The following is a 15,513-nucleotide window of genomic DNA, read 5'->3' as shown; positions in this document are numbered from 1 at the left end:
AACGGCCGCCTTTTTTCCTGTGGTAATGTGGATCTTGTTGCCTTCCCAAGCTCTGCGACTACTCCAGCTGGGAACAAATAAACCCCAGACAGATTATATGCAGCTTCAGTAGATCTGCTAGAACCCTGACAGGTCTGGGCCTTCCTCCATCCTCTTCTGCCTCCAAATGGCTAGTGGGTGGACAGACACGCAAATGTGATCAGGATCAGCCAGCAGCAGCCCAGATGCTCCTGAGGTGATCAATTAAGGCCTTCAGGAATGGCCTCACTTTTATGGGTGGACACACACTTCGGTGCTCAAGCATGGAAACCACACCAAATGTCAACCTAACTCAGCAGGGTCAGTAGCCTCAGGTGGAGTTGCCATGGTAACCCCAGTTCCATCCATCTGTCGTTTACAGCTCAGTCTCAGAGGATTTTCTTTTCCCAGTAGCAGCAGCAATATCAAACCCTGAAAGGAAGAGAGGTGGAGGTGTATGTCCATGTTCTCACGCAGGAAGCTCCCTTCTGCCATTAAAAAATAAGAGCAGGAGAGATGGCTCAGTTTTAAAAGCTCTTGTTGCTCTTACACAGGACCTGGGTTCAGTTACCAACAGCCATGTTAGTTGCTCACAACCACCTATTATCTGACTGCTCTGGCTTCCTTGACCACACTCCGCACTCCTGTGCACACACACATACACATTAAAAAAAAAAAAAAAAAAAGTAAATAAATTCTGGGGCTGGAGATGGCTCAGCAATACTTACTCACCCGAGGTGGTGGACCACACCTTTATCCCAGCACTCAGAAGGCAGAGGCAGGCCGATCTATCTGTCAGTTTGAGGTCAGCCTAGTCTACAAAGCAAGTCAAGTACAACCAGGTCTGTTACACAGCGAACCCTGTCTAAAAATACTTCCTCAGGCTGGAGCGATGGCTCAGAGGTTAAGAGCACTGGCTGCTCTACCAAAGGTCCTGAGTTCAATCCCTAGCAACCACATGGTGGCTCACAACCACCTATAATGAGATCTTCTGGCATACAGGTGTAAATGCAGGCAGAACTGCATTCACAAACTATCTATAATGAGATCTGGTTCCTTCTTCTGGCCTGCAGGCAGAACACTGTAAACATAATAAATAAATCTTTTTTGTTTGTTTGTTTTGTTTGTGTTTGTTTTTTGAGACAGGGTTTCTCTGTGTAGCCTTCGCTGTCCTGCACTCACTTTGTACACCAGGCTGGCCTCAAACTAACAGTGATCCACCTGCCTCTACCTCTGAGTGTTGGGATTAAAGACATGTGCCATCATGCCTGGCCTAATAAATCTTAACAAGAGTGCTTGCTCTTCCAATGGGGTCTGTTCTCAGTACCCACAGGTAACACATAGCTCCAGCCTCAGGAAATCTGATACCCTCTTCTGACTTCCTCAGGCACCATTACACACATGGTGAACAGATACACATGCAAGCAAAACACTCATACACCTAAAATAAATATTTAAACATTTTTAGATTAAAATGATTCTTTTTTTGTTTTGTTTTGTTTTTTGGGACAGGGTCTCTCTGTGTTAGCCTGGGCTGTCCTGGACTCACTCTGTAGACCAGGCTGGCCTCGAACTCACAGCCACCCACCAGCCTCTGCCTCCTGAGTGCTGGGATTAAAGGTGTGCACCACCCCTGCCCGTTGATTCTTTAAAATAATAAAGAGCAAGCCAGGGGTGGTGTGGCCGCACACGCCTTTAATCCCAGCACTTGGGAGGCAGAGGCAGGCAGATCACTGTGAGTTCGAGGCCAGCCTGGTTTATAAAGTGAGTCCAGGATGGCCAAGGCTAATACAGAGAGACCCTGTCTCTAAAAACCAAAATAATTATAATAATAATAAAGAGCATATCAATTACTAATCTATTTTTATGACAAGAATATACATCTTACGTGCAACAGAGAGATATGATTCTATAGAAAGATAAGGTAAAATAGATAAGACCTTCAAAAACCTCAGACATACAGAACATGGCATTTTAAAAACCTCAGACATACAGAACATGGCATTTTAAAAACCTCAGACATACAGAACATGGCATTTTAAAAACCTCAGACATACAGAACATGGCATTTTAAAAACCTCAGACATACAGAACATGGCATTTTAAAAACCTCAAACATACAGAACATGGCATTTTAAAAACCTCAGACATACAGAACATGGCATTTTAAATGTTTTTTATTATTTTAAAAATTGACTGCCAGTTGTGGTGGCGCACACCAGTAGGATTTGCTGAAGGAGGCAGAGGCAGGAGGATCACGAGTTCGAGGCTACACATTCTTGGGAGGCAGAGGCAGGTGGATCTCTGTGAGTTTGAGGCCAGCCTGGTCTACAAAGCGGGTCCAGGTCAGCCAAGGCTACACAGAGAGACCCTGTCTCGAAAAACAAAACAAAACAAAAAAAAGATTGACTGACAATGAGACAGGTTAACTCCTGGAAACACCCAGCTAACCTCAAAGAAGATGATAAGCATCAAAGAACCTCCTTATGGAGTTGGCTTCAAATGTGGCAAACAAGCCACTAGGAAAAATGTCCTTGTTTCTACACAGATAGAATTCTGCCTTAAAATGGGCAAGCTTAGATGCAGGCAGAGTTGACAGCTAAACTCTGCCAAGACAGGGTAAGCAAGTCCTCAATAGTTCCTGCCTCACAAATATGTCTGTCAGATATATTGGGCCAGAAGGCTGAAGATGATTCTCCAACGTTAGAGAGTTTTGGGTGACTGCTCAGGCAGCAAGTTGTCTCTGTCATTTTTTTCACTTTGGAAGCTACTAACCTGCATTTCCTGTTTACTCAGATAATCAATTTTATTCCTTCTCAAGTCTCTGATGGGGTTGAAGATCAGATAGTTTAGTTTTACAATTAAGCTTAGTTGTTTACGGGTTAAGATGTTTTTAAGTCTAAATAGATGTTTTAAGTTGATAAATAGGGGCTGGAGAGATGGCTCAGCGGTTAAGAGCACTGACTGCTCTTCCAAAGGTCCTGAGTTCAATTCCCAGCAACCACATGGTGGCTCTCAGCAATCTATAACAAGATCTGGTGCCCTCTTCTGGTGTGCAGAACACTGTATCCATACAAAGTAAATAAATAAATCTTTTTTTAAAAAGTTGATAAATGATGAGATATGATAGATATTGATTTACATTCAGAATTTTAGATGCACCAAGATAGGAAAGATGTTTTCTCTAAAGCCGCCAAATACAAATAGCCAAAACACTAAGACTGTAACATTTATCTAACTCCTGACTGTTTCATGGTTCTTCTTGCTGAAGGTAGTTTATTGTCTATATGTGTAATGATATAAATGTATATGTAAAAAATAAAAATATTAAAAAAGCCGGGCATGGTGGCGCACGCCTTTAATCCCAGCACTCGGGAGGCAGAGGCAGGCGGATCGCTGTGAGTTTGAGGCCAGCCTGGTCTACAAAATGAGTCCAGGATGGCCAAGGCTACACAGAGAAACCCTGTCTCGAAAAAACCAAAAAAAAAAAAATAAATAAAAATAAAAAAAATAATCAAGAGCACTGAGGATGTGGCTCAGTGGTAGAACACTTGCCTATCTGATGCAAAGCTGTAGGTTGATCATCTGAACCACAGTAAATAAATAAAATTACGTTCTCAGGGTTTCCTATATCCCACGTTAGCCTTCAGCTTGATACGTAGCCAAGGATAGTATTGAACTTCTGATCTTCCCACTCTAACCTCCCAAGTCCTGGCGTCACAAGCGTGGATCACCTCACCGAGTCTATGTCCTGCAAGTTCTAGACAGGCTCTATAACAAGTGAGCAGTATCCATCTTTACACAGGACTGGGGAGATGGAGAAAACAAGTAAAGGAGCTTGTCGTATAAAGCCCAACAACCTGAGTTCAACTGTTGGTCTCTACATGGTGGAACAAGAAAGAGCATCAGCTTCTGCAAGCTGTCCTCTGACAAATACATGCACAAACATAATTTTTTTTTTTTTTTTTAAGATCAGAAACTGGAAAGCGGTGTAGTGGCGCACACATTTAATCCCAACACCCTGGAGGCAGAGGATTCTGCCAGCCTGGTTCACATGGTGAATTCTAATTCAGTGTGAGCCAGGGTGACACATACCTGTTAGCCAACCAACAAGAGCTGTTGCTTTAAGAAGCGCCAGTCACGTGACCAACGACGCCTCGGTGCCTTTACTGCACATTCACACTGACCAATCTTGAGGTGGGACGCCTCCTTGGTGGGCGGGAAATTCAGCAGACAGCCACCGATTGGCTCCGCCTATGGAGGGCGGAGCCTGAGCGCCGAGAGAGGGAATTAGTGTGAGCCCGGTGAGTGGAAGCAGCCGCCGCCTCTCCATCAGGGCGCCCTCACAACGCCGGAGTGTGCAGGTGAGCAGGCCCTGCCGGGACCCGGGGCTCCGTGTCCCCCGGTGGGCTGCTCACTAGCCTCGGAGCCCGCGGGGTCCCGCCCCTTCACTGAGCACACGTGACACAAGTTCCGTAACCCCTGACCTCCCTACTCCACCCCCACGCCCTCTGGCTCTGGGATGAACGAAGGTGGGTCTGAGGATGCGCAACCCAGAGTCCCCTGGAGGTCGGTTCCAAGGCTTCCTGTTCAGAGCGACTTGGAAATGAGGGTGTGCAGGACAGGAGACTGAGGACTGAGAGACCCTGGTCACAGACCCGGACTTTGTGAGGTCTCAACAGGGGGACCATGTTAGAGAAATTCCCGCCTGGCTTTACACTTGAGCAAGACTGAGTGCTCCCATTTTACGGATGGGGAAGCTGAAGCGTACAATACTCTGGATTGACTTAGAGCAAGGGTGTGGGTCCTTGACGTCGGAATTACTCAGTGCTAACTGTTTGATCTTGGACAGTCAAGGCAACCTCTGTGAGCTATGACTTCCTTGGCTTTGTGAAGTGGACACAGCATATAACACTATATATCTCGTTTCATAGGATAGGGTCATGGAATGTTTCTAGCTGGAAGCCACAGGCATTTATGTGTGTAGAAAAATAGCTGGGCTGGAGAGGTGGCTGCTCTTCCAGAGGACCCAGGTTGAATCCTCCAGCACCCCCTGATTCACAACTGCCTTGTAACTCCAGTTCCAGGGGTCCTGGCACCCTCACAAAGATATATGCATGCAGGCAAAACACCAGTGCACACTGAGGTGAATAAGTCTTAAAAAAAGAAAGAAATAGAGCTATTCTCAGCTAGGAGTAGTGGCCCATGCTTTTAATCCCGGCCCTTGGGAGGCAGAAACAGAAAGCCCTGAGTTTGAGGTTAGCATGCTCTACAGAATGAGGTGTAGAACCAAACAGCTTTTGTCTCAAAACAATAACTGTCCTTTCCTTTTTCAGCAAAGTGTTAGTGAGGACGTAGTATGTGCTGACACTGCTGGACGCTTGGGATGCAGAGGTGAGCAAGCCGGCCATGATCTTGGCTGGTGTGCAGCTTACAGTCTACTGGAGGACCACGTGCTGATCCCCAGCACCCCTTTAAAGAGAGTGAGATTGATGGTAAAAAAAGCTGTGTGTGGTGAGCTTGTAACCAGCCCTGAGCGTGCCAAGGTAGGTTGGTCTCAGGAGCCTTGCTGAGCAGCCAGCCTAACCTGGTCTGTGGACCCCAGGTTCCAGTGAGAGACCCTGTCTCAAAAAATAAAGTGCACAGCTCCTCGGGAGGAATGGTACCAAGGCTGTCTTCTGGGTAGGAAAGCTCTCTACCTCTGAGCTTTATCTACAGGGTTTTTGTTTTTTGTTTTGTTTTGCTTTTCTTCAGGATAGGCTTTCTCTGTGTAACCCTGGCTGTCCTGTTACTTGCTCTGTAGACCAGGCTGGCTTCAAACTCAGAGATCTACCTGCCTTTGCCTCCTGGGTGCTGGGATTAAAGGTGTGTACCAGCACTGCCTGGCTCCAGCCTTCGTTTTCAATTTTATTTGAGATTGTCAGAGTTCTTAGGGTAACCGTGAACTCATTTCGTACTTCAGGTGGGCTCTGAACTATTCATCTACCTGACTCATAACTGCTTTGGAGACAAAGTACAGGGACAGTTACACAACCCGGGAAGACCTTTTTGAGCAAGTGACATTTGAACAGGAGTCTGAAGGAGGGAGTAGGTGATGGACTGCTGAGTCAATGATATTTGAGAGGGGGCTGGAGAGATTGCTCAGAGGTTAAGAGCTCTGGCTGTTCTTCCAAAGGTCCTGAGTTCAATTCCCAGCAACCACATGGTGGCTCACACCATCTATGAGGAGATCTGGTGCCCTCCTCTGGCATGTGGGCACACATGCAGGCAGGACACTGTATAGATAATAAATACATCTTTAAAAAAAAAAAAAAAGCTATTCGGGAAGGAGAACAAAGCAGCATCAAACAGAAGAAACACAGTGGACTGAAATAAGGAATTGAATGCTGCCATGGGAGGAAGTGTGAAACACAGCAGACACAGCAAGGTTTTGGAGACAGCGCATGCAGAGCCTTTCTTTATTCCAAAAGCATCTGGAAGCACTGGGAGCAGAGCTGTCGGGCTGCTTAGGCTGCCGGGTGGTTTTAGAGCGAGAGAACGATGAACCCAGCTGGGTGTGGTGGTGCATGCCTTTAATCCCAGCACTCGGGAGGCAGAGGCAGGCGGATCGATGTGAGTTCGAGGCCAGCCTGGTCTACAAAGTGAGCCCAGGACGGCCAAGGCTACACAGAGAGACCCTGTCTCGAAAAACTGAAAACAGAAAAAGAATTATGAGCTGTTGCTGGGGTCTTGCCTGCTTGGCCATCTTGGACTGGGCCCTGCTGAGCCTCTAAGCTCAAGAGCACGAGGAACAGCCATGGTTGGAATGGTCCTGCTTGGCCCCACGATACTGGGCAGCTTTTCAACCTTCTTTTTCCACTTGTAGCTCCACCGGGGCCATGTCAGAAAGAGAAGAGCGAAGGTTTGTGGAGATCCCTCGGGAGTCAGTCCGCCTCATGGCAGAGAGCACGGGGCTGGAGCTGAGTGATGAGGTGGCCGCTCTGCTTGCTGAAGACGTGTGCTACCGTCTCAGGGAGGCCACACAGGTGTGCTGGCCTCAGCTCCCATCACCCCTTCTTCTGTTCTTCCCTGTTGCTTGGTTACACACTGACGTGTTCAACACATGTATGCCTTCAGCCTTGTGCTTTGAGAGCAGGAGACAGTTTAGATCTTTTAAAGAGTCCCCCTCTAGCCAGCCAGGCTTCTGGGAAAGACAGCACTTGCTGAGCACTTTCTCAGGACATTCTCTCCATGTCACTCTGCACATGTGACACTGAGGCACACAGTGGGGGATGAGACATTGGGGAGTTGTACCAAGGCTGAGCTGGAAATGCAGGCTTTCTGATCACTGGTGTGGGGCCCTCTTTGCGTTTTCAGTCTACCCCATTTCCTTTGTGTGTGTGTTTGGGGGTGGTTCCCACATCTGCTCCCTGCCCCTTGACTCTGGCTTCTGTTCCTCCCCTTAGAATAGCTCTCAGTTCATGAAACACACCAAACGGAGGAAACTTACAGTGGAGGACTTCAACAGGGCTCTCAGGTGGAGCAGTGTGGAGGTAAGTGGACTTTGGCCACAGAGGGCTCAGGTGGCATGAGGCCACCTCTCTCCTGTTCAGATCAGGGCTGACAATGTGGTGAGACATGAAGACAAACACAGTGCAGTAGGCCAGGTGCTGGGCCCAGACCAAAGGAATATGAGTTTCCAAATAATGGAAAGGCCCCTGGGGGCCCTGGAGGATGAGGAAGGCTTCATAGAAGGGGTAGAGCTTGAGCCAGGCCTTAAAGAAGCCAGGCCGGGGGTGGGGGGGATGCTGCAGAGATGGCTCAGCCGTTAAGAGCACTGTCTGTTCTTCCAGAGGTCCTGAGTTCAATTCCCAGCAACCACATGGTGGCTCACAACTATCTACACTGGGATCTGATGCCCTCTTCTGGCCTGCTGGCAGACAGAGCACTCATATACATTAAATAAATAAATAAATAAGTAAAGCTAGGGGTTCAGGCAGACAGAGCACTCATATACATTAAATAAATGAGTAAATGAACGAAGCCAGGAGGTAGTGGTGCACGCTTTTAGTCCCAGCACTCAGGACGCTATGTGAATTCGAGGCCAGCCTGGTCTACAGAGTGAGTTCTAGGATAGCCAAGGGTACACAGAGAAACTCGGTCTTGAAAAAGTAAGCCCCCCCCCCCAAAAAAAAAGAAAAAAAGTGCTGAAGAAATTGAGCTTGAAGTACTCTAGGAATAAAAAGGCATGCTGGGTAAAGAGGCAGCCTGAGGATTGTTTGGGTGTGAATGTGAGAGGCTGGCAACACAGCAGTGGGGCACAGAAAAACAACACCCACCCTGATCAGTGAATTCTGTACAGCTCTGAGCCCCGGGCTCTCGCTTCAGGGGCCCGTGGCCTGCCCTCCAGCATAGGAGAGGCTACCTGCCCCAATCAGGAGGCCCCGTCCTGGCTCTCGTTCCCTCGCTGAATTCATTCAGCTTGTCAATCCTCTTTCTCTTTAGGCTGTGTGTGGCTATGGGTCCCAGGAGGCATTGCCCTTGCGCCCCGCAAGGGAGGGTGAGCTCTACTTTCCAGAGGATCGAGAAGTGAACCTGGTGGAGCTGGCACTGGCCACCAACATCCCCAAGGGCTGTGCAGAGACGGCTGTCAGAGGTGGCTGCTAGGGGCCTTCTTGGGGTTAGGACAGGAACTGGATGGGCCAGCTTTCAGGTATGGCAGAATTCGGAGGGATAAAATCCTAACAGACACCTGTCTCCCCTGATTCTAGTTCATGTCTCCTATCTGGACGGCAAAGGAAACCTGGCACCTCAAGGATCAGGTAAATGGGAGTGTGGAGAGTGGGCTGTCTGGAAGAGCTCTAGGAGTGAGGGGCCTCTGTGCCTTTTGGCCTGCGTCTCACAAGCATTTATGAGTGCCTGCTGTGTTCTAAAGGGACACAGGTCCAGAAGGCTTATGGTTACGGGTGACATACTGACCCATTACCATTGGTAATGTATGTCGGAGGCCAAGACAGAAGTCTGGGCTGCATGCCGAAGCCCCTGAGTCTTGTACACTGGGAGCTGGTGACGTGAGCAGGGACTGTGTGTTGCAGAGGTGTGGGTGGGCGCAGATGGAGCCCAGTGTTCTGCTTGAGTGGGTTCCCTGTGGGTGGGTGCTGTGGTGGTTGTTGGACAGCAGGCTGAGGAAGCCTCCAGAAGGCTATCCCTCCCATCTGTGACTCCTTCCTTTCCTGGCCTCTCACAGTGCCCAGTGCAGTGTCTTCACTGACAGATGACCTGCTCAAATACTACCAGCAAGTGACCCGGGCTGTACTGGGAGATGATCCCCAGCTGATGAAGGTGAAACCATGGGTCTGATTAGGCATTAAAGTCAAAGTTTTAAATCCTTATGAAATATTTTCAGCTGTCTAGTTCCTGGCTTCTACATATGAACTAGTTCCTATGGTGGGACCTGTCCTCTAGTCATGTGTGTGCCCTGAGTGGCCCCTGCTGTGCCATGTCTGATCCCTTTATGGCCTAGAGAGACCCTCATTCCCTGGGCAGAGGGCAGCGCAGCAGTGTGTCTAACGATTGTGCTCCCACACCTTCATTTGGATTCCCCTTTTTGAGGTGTCCGTTGATCTGGAGCCAAACAAGGCATTTACTTATCTATCTGGATTTGGTAAGGAAAGGAGAAGAAATAGAGGTACAGGTTAGGTGCCCCCAGGTGCCCAACCCAGCCTGTTCTGCAGACTCAGTTCCCACCAGTGGTCTTTCCTCATCTGCCTGCGGTCAGATGAGTGCTGTAGTTTACCCAATCATGTGACCTTACTGTGTGCGGTGTAGATCCTCCACATCGGGCTGCTGCTGTTTCGCTTAAAAAACTAAGCACATTGCAAGCATCTGTTTCTATCCTCAGAACTTGGCTGCTAGGCCAAGTGCATTGACGAGCATGTCCACAGGGCTAGATTGGAGACCTAACACTGTAAGACAAACAGAGGCAGCCATGGTGCTATGGGCCTATAATCTCAGCACTGGTAGGAAGACTGCAAAATTGAGGCTGGGCTGTGGCTTCTTTGTAAGACCCTGTCTCCGCAGGACAATAAAACCAGAGGAAACAAAACCTTAGCTCTTGGCTTTGTTTCTTAGTCACCTATGGCTAGCAGCTGTGGGATCTGGGAGCTAAACTCCTTTTCCCTTTCAGATCTTTATCCAGTGGGTTTGGAGAGTCCCGGTCATAGTGGTTCATGGATGGAGTAGGTTTCTTTGTTTGGTTTATGGTTTTGTTTTTTTTTTTTTTTTTTTTTTGAGATAGAATCTCTCTGTGTAGCCTGGTTCCAGGCTTGGCATACCATGAACTCAGAGATCTGCCTGTCTCCCCTGGAGTTCTAGGATTAAAGCTGTGCATCACCACACCAGCTATTTGCTTTGTTTTTTAAGACAAGGTTTCTTTGTATAGCCTTGGTTGTCCTAAAACCAACTGCTTTACAATTTTGTTTTTGTTTGTTTTGGTTTTTTGCTTTTTGTTTTTTTTTAATTTTTAGTTTTTGTTTTTGTTTCTTTTTTGGTTTTTGGAGACAGGGTCTCTGTGTAGCGTTGGCTGTCTTGGACTCACTTTGTAGACCAGGCTGGCCTTGAATTCAGGTGACCTGCCTGCCTCTGCCTCCCAGTGCTGGGATTACAGGCGTGCCAGAGCACTGGGCTGCTTTTCGATTTTTTAAAGAATTATTTCTTATTTTATGTGAGTGAGTGCCTGCCTGCCTGCGTGCATTTAAGTGCACCATCTTTGTTCAGTGCCTGTGAAGGTCAGAAGAGCTCATGTATCTCTAGAACTAGAGTTACAGGTCTAAGTTGTTAGTGGATGCTGGGAACTGAACCTTGGTCCTCTGTAAAAACAGCAAGTGCTCTTAACTGCTGAGCCATCTCTCTAGCCCTGGATGAAGAGTTTTGTTGTAATAAATGTCTTCTGTCTTTGAAGGTAATACCAGTGTGTATGTACTGTGGAGCTACATACGCTATAGAAGCATGCAGTCTTTTGCTCACTTACTCAGGGTTACCTTAATGTAAACATAAGGGGTATCTGGTCTTACAAGTTACCTTTTTTTTTTTTTTTTTTTTTTTTTGGTTTTTCGAGACAGAGTTTCTCTGTGTAGCCTTGGTCATCCTGGACTCACTTTGTAGACCAGGCTGGCCTCGAACTCACAGCGATCCGCCTGCCTCTGCCTCCCGAGTGCTGGGACTAAAGGCGTGCGCCACCATGCCCGGCTATAAGTTACCTTTTTTTACCCTTGGTTTTTGTTTTGTTTGAGAGAGGGACTTAGTCTCAGTCTTGCTATGTACCCTTTGGCCTGGCACTCACCATGGAAACCCAGGCTGGCCTCAACTTGGCAGCAATCTTTATGTTTCAGCCTCTCAAGTGCAGAGATTACAGGTTCAGCCACCAAGCCAGTCCTACAGCTCCTTCTTTCTTTCTTTCTTTCTTTCTTTCTTTGTTTTTTGTTTTTGGTTTTTCGAGACAGGGTTTCTCTGCGTAGCCTTGGCCGTCCTGGACTCACTTTGTAGACCAGGCTAGCCTCGAACTCACAGCGATCCGCCTGCCTCTGCCTTCTTTCTTTCTTTCTTTCTTTCTTTTTTTTTTTTTGAGACAGGGTTTCTCTGTGTAGCCTTGGCCGTCCTGGACTCACTTTGTAGACCAGGCTGGCCTCGACCTCACAGAAATCCGCCTGCCTCTGCCTCCCAAGTGCTAGGATTAAAGGCGTGCACCACCATGCCTGGCTCGGCTTTTTCTTAGTTAAAAATATGTTGAATTACTAGGCATGCTGGTGAATACCTGCAATTCCAGCTCTTGGGACATGGGACGCAGGGGATCAGAAGTTCAATGTTCTCCTCAGCTACAGTATTAAAGGCCAGCCTAGGATACATCAGACCTTGCTTTAAGAAAAACAAAAATATTATTGGACGATTAGATTATAGTCTCATTATTGTTGTTGTTGTTGTGTGTGCTCACACATTTGTGCACGCTATGGCACATGTGTGAAGGTAAGACAACACTTTGTGGCTCTTTTCTATCTTACATGGTTTCTGAAATTTGAACTCAGGTTGATGGCCTTGGTCAACATGTGCTTTTATCAAACTCTGAACACTCTCATGGGCCCTGCCTTTCTGAAAGGAGGGTCAGGCTGGCTGCGAACTTGTCCTCTAACTGCCTTGTGTACCACACCTTGCCTGGGGTCACTTTTTTTTTTTTTAAATAAATTAACAGAAAGTACTTTTCTTGTTTGCATCAGTGGGTTTCTTTAGGATAAAACTGATGGATGCAATTTCTGGTTCAGGGCATGAATATTTCATATAACAAATAGTTGCTAACCCACCCTCCAGAACGGTGGTTTCCTTTTATTGAGGTGGTTTCTTTCAGGTTGCCCTCCAGGATCTGCAGACAAACTCCAAGATTGCAGCACTCCTGCCTTACTTTGTTTATGTGGTTAGTGGGGTAAGTGACCAGTTTTCTAGTGAAGATGATTCTGCCATGTTTAGGGTTCATAGCAGATGCTGTTGGGATAGCAGACTCCTGTCTCCCTGTGTCTAAGCCCCCCGCCTCTGCAAATAGGTTAAATCTGTAAGCCATGACCTGGAGCAGCTGCACCGACTACTGCAGGTGGCACGGAGCCTGATACGGAACCCACACCTCTGCCTGGGGCCGTATGTCCGGTCCCTGGTGGGGAGCGTGCTCTACTGTGTCTTGGAGCCACTGGCTGCCTCTATCAACCCCTTGAATGACCACTGGACTCTGCGAGACGGGGCTGCTCTTCTACTCAGCCACATCTTCTGGTAGCCACTGGGGTTAAGCTGAGCAGAGGGTGGGATGGCTTAACAGAGTTGATTGGGTTGTGGTAGGGCGCTGTGTAAAGCCTCTGGCTTTTAGATTAAATGTTGAGTGTGGAACCTTTCCTTAAAGTTCCCTAGCTGACACTTACAAATATACCAAGATCTTAGTCTTTTGTCCCTTGGATCTTGGGCCAGTCAAACCTGACAGCCTATCCCAGAGTACCCTACAAATGTTCAGCTCCTTATGTGTGGTCCCTGCTTCTCTGTCCTGACTGTTGCTCCCACAGGACCCATGGGGACCTTGTAAGTGGCCTCTATCAGCAGATTCTGCTCTCCCTGCAGAAGGTTCTGACAGACCCCGTTCGGCCTCTCTGTTCTCACTACGGGGCTGTGGTAGGGCTGCATGCTCTAGGCTGGAAGGTGAGGACACTGGCTTTTCTCACAGATATTTGACAATGGCTAGGTGTATTGGAAAAATAGTATGCATGTGTATTTTATTGTGAAAGTGGTGTGTGTTTGATAACCAGGCCAGATTTAAAGTTTAATTGTTAAGAAACAGAGCCAACAGTATACCTTGACTGTCCTTTTTTTTTCTTTTTTCCCCTCTTGACAGGGTTTCTCTCCAAGTAGCCTTGGCTGTCCTGGACTCACTTTGTAGACCAGGCTGGCCTCAGAGATCCACCTGCCTCTGCCTCCCCACTGCTGGGATTAAAGGTGTGCGCCACCACGCCCGGTTTGACTGTCTATCATATGTAAATGTGTTATCTCTTCAGAACTCCTATTTGCTTTAAAAAAAAATTAAATTCCTGTCCATTCCATAACACCATGTTAGGAAATATACCTTCAATTTCTTTGATGTTATCTCTTGCCAGAGCAGCCATTGTTCTGAATTAAAATTCCTCTACAGTACTCCACAGCCTATAATCTTAGTGTTTGGGAAGCTAAGGAAAGAGAATTCTTATGAATTCAAGGCCTGGTCTGGGCTCCCAGCATGGTCATTTCAACAACAAGAAACTGGGTTTTGTTTGTTTGTTTTGGTTTTTTTGTGGCTGGAGAGACAGCGTGGGTGCTGAGAACCGAACTCTTATATTTATGGTTGTGAGCCTAGCCTTTAACAGCTGAACCATCTCTCCAGCCCGAAACTGTTTTTTGTTTTTGTTTTTGATGGTTTTTCAAGACAGGGTTTCTCGGTGTCGCCCTTACTGTCCTGGAATAGCTTTGTGGACCAGGCTGGCCTTGCATTTACAGCAATCCACCTGCCTCTGCCTCCTGAGTAAAGGCATACGCCATCATGCCCGGCTTACAGTATTGTTTTTTATGTGTATGGTCTGAACTGAGCTCTAGTCTCCCTAGTGAGAACAGCACTGTCCTGCTGCTTGTGTTCTCTAGCAGTCTGCAAGCAGTGTCTATGGCGTAATGATTAATTATGCCTTATTAGCCCATGGTGAATGCCAGTAATGGGGCAGTTTATACTTTCTGTATATGTCTTTATTCCTTATGCTTACCAAAAGCTTGTACATAAAGTAGATCCCAGAGAAATGTGGGGTCATTTCAATGCTGGAATTGAGGACTGAGCTCTGTCAGCAATCAAGTAGATCTGTGAGAAAGGGTATTCAGAGTACATATGGGAAAAGTTTGCTTAACTGCTTTCCCTCTTTCCCTTCTAGGCAGTGGAACGAGTCTTGTACCCACATTTGCCCACTTACTGGACAAATTTGCAGGCAGTGCTGGATGACTATTCGGTATCTAATGCTCAGGTCAAAGCAGATGGGCACAAAGTCTATGGAGCTATTCTGGTGAGCCCCAGCCCCAGCTTCCCCTTCTGCAGGAGCTTAGCAGTTTTACTTTGAAATGACTCCTGGGCCCAGATTCCTACTAGCTCTTTGTTTACAGGTGGCCGTAGAGCGACTACTGAAGATGAAAGCACAGGCAGCAGAGCCCAACCAAGGTGGCCCTGGTGGGAGAGGGTGCCATCGTGCAGAGGACTTGCCTTGGGACAGCCTTCTCCTGCAAGAGTCTCCCCCCGGGGGCGGCGCAGAACCAGGCTTTGGACCTGGTCTCCCGCTGCCGCCAGGGGGCACGGGACCAGAGGACCCATCTTCCTTGACCCTTGCAGACATCTACCGTGAGCTATATGCCTTCTTCGGTGACAGCTTAGCCATCCGCTTTGGCACTGGCCAGCCTACGCCCACAGCCCCACGACCACCGGGAGACAAGAAGGAGCCCGCGGCTGCCCCGGACTCAGTGAGGAAAATGCCGCAGCTGACCGCCAGCGCCGTGGTCAGCCCGCAGGGGGACGAGAGCCCGTGCGGCGGTACCCCCGTGGCTGCTTCCGCCGCTTCGGAGAGTAGGCCTCTGCCGCGCGTGCACCGGGCGCGGGGCACTCCTCGGCAGCAGGGTCCGGGCGCGGGAACCCGTGATGTCTTCCAGAAGAGCCGCTTCGCGCCCCGCGGCGCCCCTCACTTCCGGTTTATAATAGCGGGGCGTCAAGCCGGGCGGCGCTGCCGTGGGCGCCTCTTTCAAACTGCTTTCCCCGCGCCCTACGGGCCCAGCCCTGCGTCCCGCTACGTGCAGAAATTGCCCATGATCGGCCGCACTGGCCGCCCAGCCCGGCGCTGGACGCTCTCGGACTATTCTTTGTACCTGCCTCTGTGAGGCAGCCTTGCCTCCCAGAATAAAGCTGCACCCGGAAGTGACGTATTTGTACTC

The 15,513-nt window shown here is 48.4% G+C and overlaps 1 protein-coding gene across 1 annotated transcript; it reads left to right on the top strand.

Annotated features, from left to right (window-relative positions):
- The first annotated feature begins 5,356 nt into the window (after positions 1-5,356).
- On the top strand, positions 5,357-15,481 carry Taf6l (TATA-box binding protein associated factor 6 like). Its single transcript, XM_051146070.1, has 11 exons — positions 5,357-5,412; positions 6,884-7,043; positions 7,464-7,550; positions 8,503-8,653; positions 8,769-8,819; positions 9,245-9,339; positions 12,395-12,469; positions 12,587-12,807; positions 13,092-13,224; positions 14,472-14,600; positions 14,698-15,481. The coding sequence occupies exons 1-11, from the start codon at positions 5,405-5,407 to the stop codon at positions 15,457-15,459; spliced, it is 1,872 nt and encodes a 623-aa protein (XP_051002027.1). The 5' UTR covers positions 5,357-5,404; the 3' UTR covers positions 15,460-15,481.
- The last annotated feature ends 32 nt before the right edge of the window (positions 15,482-15,513 follow it).

This window comes from Acomys russatus, chromosome 5 (genome assembly GCF_903995435.1).
Source record: "Acomys russatus chromosome 5, mAcoRus1.1, whole genome shotgun sequence".
Classification (NCBI taxonomy): Eukaryota; Metazoa; Chordata; class Mammalia; order Rodentia; family Muridae; genus Acomys; species Acomys russatus.
Note: the sequence above shows the minus strand (reverse complement) of the source record. Positions and strands in the feature narration are given on the sequence as shown.

Coding starts and splice junctions, on each gene's coding strand:
- Taf6l (XM_051146070.1), top strand. Junction 7,551..8,502: donor TCAGGTGGAGCAGTGTGGAG/GTAAGTGGACTT, acceptor CTTTCTCTTTAG/GCTGTGTGTGGCTATGGGTC. Junction 8,654..8,768: donor TGCAGAGACGGCTGTCAGAG/GTGGCTGCTAGG, acceptor CCCTGATTCTAG/TTCATGTCTCCTATCTGGAC.